Genomic DNA, 8,517 nt, shown 5'->3' on the forward strand with positions numbered 1-8,517 from the left:
CTTGGAAAATATGAACTACATCACCTTTTAAGCAAGATGTCTCTTCATCCGGGTTCATCTTTGATTTTTGTTGGTCATTCATCTATGGGTAAGCGAATCTTCCTCTACGTCTTCAAATACAAGGCCGATATTTCCAAGGCATACAAACAATCGTTGATTCTTTGGTCTTTGAATATATGTTTTTAGTGTTCATTAGCACACTTACCTATTGTTCATGTTAATAGTATTCCTGTAATGATATTAGTTCCCATTTCTGAACAGGAAGAGACATACATGACGCTATTGAGAACTGGACTACACAGCATGGCGTGACTGTAATGTTCTTCCAAGTGCATGCCTTTGAACAGAGTCTGATCAGCTTAGTGGAAAATACTCTCCAGAAGAACCAACTCCACATTTATCGCAAATTGTTCAACTTTGTCGTCTTCTGTGACGGTATCGACAACTGCTTGCCACGCATCATACATATCGTACGTTTGCCAAATAAAATACACGTATCTCAGATATTCATTTTATATAAGTTTGACCGTTTCTAAGTGAAGCTTGTCTTTCCATTCCAACGTACAAACGTAATCATACTGTTTATTAATGATTTGTTCTATCTTCCAAAGTCCTCCAAAAAAGACAAGGAAAGCGGACAAGGAACAGTGCTGCGTCATTTCTCGAAATGGTTATTCCTGAATGTGGACCCGTCATTATTAACAGAAGTATATGCTGATCTGGACAACATAGCAGTAGCAGTCAAGGTAATCAGCTACAGCATATTCGTTAACACTTTTACATAGACTGACACTAGACGTGTACAAAATAATTGAAGACATGAAGCAATTGTCAGTATTGACTGAGTATTATATTTCATTGATATCAAAAATTAACTTATTCCCTAAAGGGGTGTGTTACTTTCGTTATTAGGAAAAGAACACATCTGGTCGCTCAAATGTGAAAATCAGCACTCTCTTGTGGAAGTCCAACAACCGAAAATGGTCGAAAATTGGTGACTTGGCAAATAACGGGGACATTTACTCCGCCTTCATTGCTCCTCTCTTCCCGAATACAGCATTCATGTTGAATGGAAGAAAACTAAAAATTGGCGTCTTGGAGGTAAATACCTACAACCACACGCAGATATATAATTTATGTCACATAACAGAGTTATGACAAAGCTATATTTATGAGCAAGATAGGGTGTCATTCCAATAAGGACTTAAAGCAATCTTTCAAAGGCAACCTTCGATTCCCGACATGGGCACAATGTGTGAAGCTCATTTCTGGTGTTCCCCGCCGTGATATTGCTGGGATATTGCTAAAAGCGGCGTAAAACCATACTCACTCACTCACTCACTCAAAGGCAACCAATTCAGTCCGAATAGCTGATAAACTAATTTTTTATATTTTACATTTCAAATTAAGGGCTTAGGTTTCAGTAAAACTGATTCACATGAAAAACAACTCCTCAGGAAAAATGGAAACGTTTATTGTAGCCATTAATAACATCCCTCATGCATTTGGCTTAAACATTAATATACCGTATTGATATTAGATGACAATTATTCTCTCTTCCAGTGGAATCAATTTTGCAGGAAATCAGCTTCTTCAACAAATGGCTCCATTGTGTACACTCATGTCTGCAAGGATTTATTTGACAGCCTTGCCGAATATCTCAATTTTACGTACGTATAATAATATACCGATCTCCACTTTTTTTTATCAGTATTATACTGTCATCGTCATTTTACCATACAACCATAACAGCAATTCCTTCAATACGCTTGTCAACGCGCATGTTGACGTGGAATTAGCTCTTGTGGGAATAAAGGAGAAAATCACGGTCCCGGAACGCTTTATGCACAACATGTAAACAATAAACAACAATTGCACAATGAGCGGAATACCTGCTCTGACAACACGAACATAGCGATGAGCGGACCTTCCAGCTCAGGCATACAAGAGGTGAGCGGAGCTCCAGCTCACTTCAGGGCGTTTCCTACGAGCGGCACATCCTGCTCGAGGTCGACCCTACGCCAGCACTCGGAATACCAAGCTTGACTAACACTCTGTTGTGGTAACACATATATAGTAATGAACAACAATGGACAGACAAAGAGACAATGACGTTGCTTTGGACATTGGACATATGGGCGTGATTAACCGACACAGTCCAGGGGATGATCTATTAAGGCAATAAATTTCTTTACTATAAAAACCAGTAGCTGGTAGTGATAGGCTAGTGCAGGCTGACTGACAGTAAAAATACAATGAAATGTTGATGAGGATTAACAACGGGGATTGGCGCCTAAAACTTTATGACAATTAAGTTATGGAGACATGGCAACAGGGTAATTTGCCTTTGGAGTCAAATGTACTTCAGACAATGGAAGTCGTAAATCAGTCGCTATGACACGCTAATGAAATGTGTTATTGAAAATCAAAACTGGCATTACATGTAATGATATGACCATATAGGTTCGTCCAATGTTTTCCTTGACCAAATTGTTTCACTTTCACTTCAGATATGAATTTTACGTACATATTACAATATACCCATCCTCACTATTATTATCAGTATTGTGCTTAATATTGTTACCGCTGGTGCCCATTTTACCATAGAACAACAATTGCTTATCTACCCTGATCGAAACGAAAGTAGTATTACATGTAATGATATTAACCTATAGGTCCCTCCCATTCAACGGCCATGTCCACTCAGATTCAAGATGTATGTTGTAATCACATGATGTATCTAATGTTTTACATGGCCATGATGTTTCACTTTCACTTCAGATATGAACTGATCGAACCACCGGACAAGTCTTGGGGTGAATTGTCCGAAACATGGAACGGTCTTATTGGCATGGTAGCACGAAATGTAAGGAGAGAATATATTGAGTCGAACTGTTTGCAAACGTAGATCCACTGGAAAATTGCACATAAAGCCATTTCCACCTTCTCTGTTTGTTTTTTCAGGATGTCGATCTTTCGGGCATACCTTATGGAATCACCCTTAAAAGATCCAAGGCCGTTGCATTTCCTTATATCATGTACCAATCCCATTGTGAGGTAGTCCATAAGAAATTGTCAAATAATGATAACCACTGGATGTTGTTGGTGTCTATTTTTAAATGGGAAGTGTATGTATGCGGACTGCTGACGATGGCATGGTGCATAGGACTCTATACATTGCTGGAACGATACAGTGTTGGAGAGCATATCAAGGCCGAGGAGATTCCTGCATGTCCACCATCAACATCAGACAGTGTCATGACGGCCGTTCTTGTGCCGCTACGTCAAGGTACCCACAATCATTTAAAGTTTGGGACAACATTTTGTGTCAGCGTTGAGCCAGTGAGTTTTGTTTATCGTTGGGAAATAATTATTTCGTTAATACTTTTAGAGGAGCTTGGAATGTGGTCGTGAATTATCTATTAAGAAGATATTGGTCAAACATTAAGCATCTGTTTATTTCATTAACCCAAAGCTATCCAAGGACGTCTACTACGACTGAAGGTTAAAATTCTATTTACCATATTACGATGTTGGGTCAATAAGTAAAATCATTATATCCCTATTGAGAATAAGGTTTAAACCTCAAGCAGGTTAATTTGTTCTTTTATTTTAAAACATTAGTTTTGTTTTAAAATTCTAAATTCTATATATTTGATTATCACCACAATTTGAAAATGAAAAAAGCTACAGACAACAGGTCCTGTAACAAGTCCCCAAATAATTTAAATTCCAATGATCTATCCCCAAACATACAGGATTGAGGCCAGATTTGGCAACACAAAGGAGCCTATGATTTCATCGGATGCAACGTGTCTCATTAACTCCATTTGTAAACTGAATATTACAGCAAAATACAGATAGGTGAGTCCCCAAGGGAACATTCTTCTTCAAACATGATTCATAAGGATTGATCATGGGATGATGTTCATTTGTATCCGTCTCTGACTAAAACTTGCAAATGTAGATATGATGAGAGGACACCATTGGCCATTTCATGGTAATTACGTTAAGCCACAAATGGAATGATGATTTCCAAACTGTCAACCTCATTTTGATGCCAAATATGCCCCAATCATCTTCATGAATATTGTTTACTTAATAAGATGACATGTATAAATTTTTTTAACACATATGAGGATAGGTTGTCAACGAGCATGTGGATGAATAACAGAACCCTTTGATGATTATGCGATCTTGATAATTAAACATTCAAATGAAAAATAAATACACCATACTGATGAATGTCCATAATGTCTTTTACAAAAGAAAAAAATGTTTGTTATATTCTTTTCAATATCTTTATTCTGAAAGGGTTAAGTTTTATTTATTTTATGATGTATAAGCATTTTAACTTAGAACTTGGTTTAAGCCAACACGTAAAAGGATATTGGTTCTCTTGCACCATCGTATCACTCAAAACTTCTGTAAACACTGCATCTTGAACCAAATCTTAATATTACTTATCACTGTTCGAGACCGGGTTGTCTAATATTTGCTGATTTATGCTCCTTTAGTCATCCCACAGGTAGGAAAAGATAGCTCATCAGTGTAATCATGTAACCCAATTCCATATAAGCAAGCTACAAGGTAATCAAATCAGTAATACGTACTTATGATGGGTGCCATCGATGGGGAAGAATACACTTACATGTTTGATAATGAAGGTCAATGATAGACAGGTGGAGGATAACAAAAATGATGTGCGATGGAAATACGTATTTTAACTTGGACCATATTCCCGTATTTTTAATATGAACAATTGACTTGCCTTTGTATGTGTTTCTGACGGAAGCTATAGGAGGGGCTGGATATATCATCACTATTTGGTGGAGATATATGATTATGGAAAGTATTTTTTCGCCTCAATTTTGTACAATGTCTATGATGCTATTTGTGATAGCATTCGCAATATCCAGCCAAAGGAAATCAACTGTATATGTTCTAAAGCAGTATATTTACTTCTCCACTGCATCAGTGAATCTTTGTGACAGAAAATTTGCCTACATCGGTTGAAGTTCTCAAAACACGGAAAAAATATAGTACTAAAACAATTTTAAAGAACACCCTATTCTTGCGCATGATTATAGTTCATCTACAGTAAAACGAAAAAATCAGGGCTTCTTTAACTTCTTTTGAGCAGTGTATTTAACATTTGAAAACATTGTATCCACAGGTTCGCTGCATCTCCCACAGACCATACCTGGCTGCATATTTTACGCAAGCTGGTGGTTGTTTTGCATCACCATTGTCGCAGTTTACACGGGAAATCTGCTTGCAATTATATCAGTGGTAAAAGAAAAAATACCCTTCAATTCGATGGAAGAGCTTGCAGGAAATGATGACTTCAAGATTATCGTGACTAGAGAGTCATATGCTGAAGACACCTTCAAGGTGAGAAGCATACTTGCTTTGTGAACTGTGTAATTGTATTGTCTTTATGCTTCCTCTAAGTCCCTCTTGTCGTATTGTAGACAAAAGCACATCTCGTAGTAGGTGATGGGTGGTACCTTTTGTCTGCTGAAGGTGATTAACCATTCAAATAGCTACTTCTTATATAAATCATTTTTTTAAATTAAATTTGATGTCAAGAATGAAATACTAACATACTTATGCCTCATATCTCCAATATACATCTGTCAGCTAATTCCCAATAATTGTGTTTTCTGAACGATTTTCAGTATTCCAATGATACTTTGAGTAAGAAAATCTGGACAAAAGTGTTGGACTCCCGATCTACAAACATCCAAAACTCTCTGGACGAAGATCTTCACTTTAAGATGCTCATACAGTCTGGCTACTACGCACACATAACCGGTTCCTTTAGGGTTGATATCATAGAGAATAACCTCCGTAGGATGAGATGTGGTACTGGTACTGGTCCGATATATCTAAGCCTACCCTTTCCCGTCAATTCACCTCTTGTGGAGTTATTTTCAGACACGTAAGAACTAAACACGTACATGTTTCATATTTAAATGACACTCTTCAAAGAATACATTTATCTTTTCCAGTGATATATGCGTTGGTCCACTTTGTACAATATGTATTAATGTGAACATGTGCCTGCCATAAGAGGCGACTAGGCTTGTCATAAAGAGGCGACTAACTGGATCGGGTGGTCAGGCTTGTCGATACATGCCATCGTATCCCAACTGTGTGGATTGATGCTCATGATGTCAATCATTGGATTGTCTGGTCCAAACTCGATATATTAACAGACCGCCGTCATATAGCTGGAATATTGCTGGATGCGGCGTTAAACAACAATCAGAAACACAATAATGTGAACATAATGTTATTAAGATAATAGTGAATAGACGGTTATTGTTATTCATTAATAAATACATTTCAATTGATTTCGTTGCATTTGATCGGATAACCAAGCAAAGTTTATGCGTTATGTTTCCATCAACGGAAAAGAAATTAGACCAAGCTGACCAACCGACTACTGTTTCCTTGAATTTGGCTGATAACTAAATGAGCAGGGCTTGTTGTGCTACTCCGTTGAACGATGTCACTGATTTCGTAATTGTTATCTACATTTGTTTGTGAGTTTATGATTAGATAAGAAGGCTTTGAAGTTATTATTGCTGACGTATATATTTATAAGAATTTATTTCATATTTTATTACGTTCATGAAGCTATAAACGTAAAAACTGATGTGCGTTAATCCGCTACAAGGTGTGAGTGAGTGAGTGAGTGAGTGAGTATGGTTTTACAATATAAGCAATATGCCAGCAATATCACGGCGGAGGACACCAGAAATGGGCTTCACACACATTGTACCCATGTCGGGAATCGAACCCGGGTCTTCGGCGTGACGAGCGACCGCTTTAACCACTAGGCTACCCCCCTTCCCCACGCCAGTATTTAGGTTTATACCCCTTTAGCAGTAGTACTATAAATCTACACCTTACTGTTCCAGACTCATTCGCCTGTATGATACCGGCATGCTGGAAGCCTGGGCAAGAAAATGGTCCAGCAAAACAACGGAGGAATATGTACCTGCAATGACGAAGGTTGACATGAGTAACTTGCGGAGTGCCTGGACAATGTGTGTATCAGGAATTACAGTAGCCATCACTATTTTAGGAATTGAACGTTTCCTAAACTACCGAATAAACCAGGATTGATTGACTATTCTATGAAACTGGGCACATCTAAGTAAGTTACCGTAAGTTTACATATATAATTGATGGCCCCTTCATTGGTTCGGTAAATACAGTGTAAATATACTACTAAAAAGGATAAAGAACTCCAGATTCTTTCATATTATTACAGGTAATCCGTCAACCATAGTGATATAAAACTATCGGGTGTTCTTTGACTTCTTTGGTTAGTATATCAGCCAAAATATCAGATTTAAGTTGAAAGATTCCACTTCCTTCGTCGAATTGTCTCATGCTCTCGCGATGGCCGCGCCTTTTTATGTTAAGCTAGGTCAATTTGACATTAGACATGACTTATGGAAATAGTTGTGTTGCTTTTATTGACATGGTAGTTATTGTTCATACCTTGCTGACACTGATTATTCGCTCATTCCAATGCATCACAGATAGTGAAAACTATGACCACACCTTGAACAGTGTCAGTTGGTAATGGTTTAACCCTAAACACCATATATGTTTCCACAGCAAAATCCCGTCGCCCTCTATGTGATTTCAGTGTACAAAAGTCATGTATATGAATATGAATAAAATTTTCTCATACCATTCAAAGCCTCAGTAAAATGTTCATAAGGGTTAATGGTAGACAGGTGGATGACATTTCCAAATGTGACGCATCAGTGACAAAAAATATGTCCGATCCAATTCCATATTTTAAATTGAACTCTATGTCCCCATATTTTTCAGATGAACAATTGACTTGCATTTGCATGTGTTTGTGACGAATGCAACAGATGGGCAGGGTACGCTTACATTTTCGCGAACACTTGGTATCACCACTAATGGTTAGAGATTCATAAACACATGACCCGTGAAGATCCGGGGTAGAATAGGTCTTCAGCAACCCATGCTTGCTGTAAAAGGTGACTATGCTTGTCGTAAGAGGCGACTAACGGGATCGGGTGGTCAGGCTCGCTGACTTGGTTGAGGCATGACATCGATCCCAGTTGCGTGGATCGATGCTCATGATATCAATGACTGGATTGTCTGGTCCAGACTCGATTATTTACAGACCACAATCATATAGCTGTAACATTGCTGAGTGTGGCGTAAAACAACAAACCAACCAAATCATAAACACATGTTCAGGATATTGTCGGATCGTCCAGTCAACTGATTGGCGGGTGCTACCGGAACAGCAGGACATGCCTACCCTTTTCACCTTGTGTCATCACCCATTTTCAGTGATCCATTCATATTCATTTTCACTGCTATTACGCCCAAGGGAAACTGTTTCGACGGATACACGAGACTGGTTATTCCCTGGCGTTAAGGTTCATAATGCCGTATTCGACTTAATAAGCGCCCACGGCGATATTTGCTGATATATTGGTTAGTGAACAATCC

At 38.2% G+C, this 8,517-nt stretch overlaps 1 protein-coding gene across 1 annotated transcript; it reads left to right on the forward strand.

Moving 5' to 3' along the window:
* The first annotated feature begins 317 nt into the window (after positions 1-317).
* Positions 318-7,137, forward strand: LOC139449105 (glutamate receptor-like). Its single transcript, XM_071230590.1, has 9 exons — positions 318-470; positions 612-746; positions 913-1,101; positions 1,564-1,670; positions 2,782-2,866; positions 2,965-3,289; positions 5,177-5,394; positions 5,682-5,944; positions 6,930-7,137. Exons 1-9 carry the CDS (start codon positions 318-320, stop codon positions 7,135-7,137), a joined length of 1,683 nt encoding a protein of 560 aa, XP_071086691.1.
* The last annotated feature ends 1,380 nt before the right edge of the window (positions 7,138-8,517 follow it).

The sequence above is a fragment of the Haliotis cracherodii genome, unplaced genomic scaffold, assembly GCF_022045235.1.
Source record: "Haliotis cracherodii isolate W230 unplaced genomic scaffold, xgHalCrac1.p SCAF_7, whole genome shotgun sequence".
NCBI classification, from domain to species: Eukaryota; Metazoa; Mollusca; class Gastropoda; order Lepetellida; family Haliotidae; genus Haliotis; species Haliotis cracherodii.

Coding starts and splice junctions, on each gene's coding strand:
- LOC139449105 (XM_071230590.1), top strand. CDS start 318: ATGTTCTTCCAAGTGCATGCCTTTGAACAGAGTCTGATCAGCTTAGTG. Junction 1,102..1,563: donor TAAAAATTGGCGTCTTGGAG/GTAAATACCTAC, acceptor TCTCTCTTCCAG/TGGAATCAATTTTGCAGGAA. Junction 3,290..5,176: donor TCTTGTGCCGCTACGTCAAG/GTACCCACAATC, acceptor TTGTATCCACAG/GTTCGCTGCATCTCCCACAG.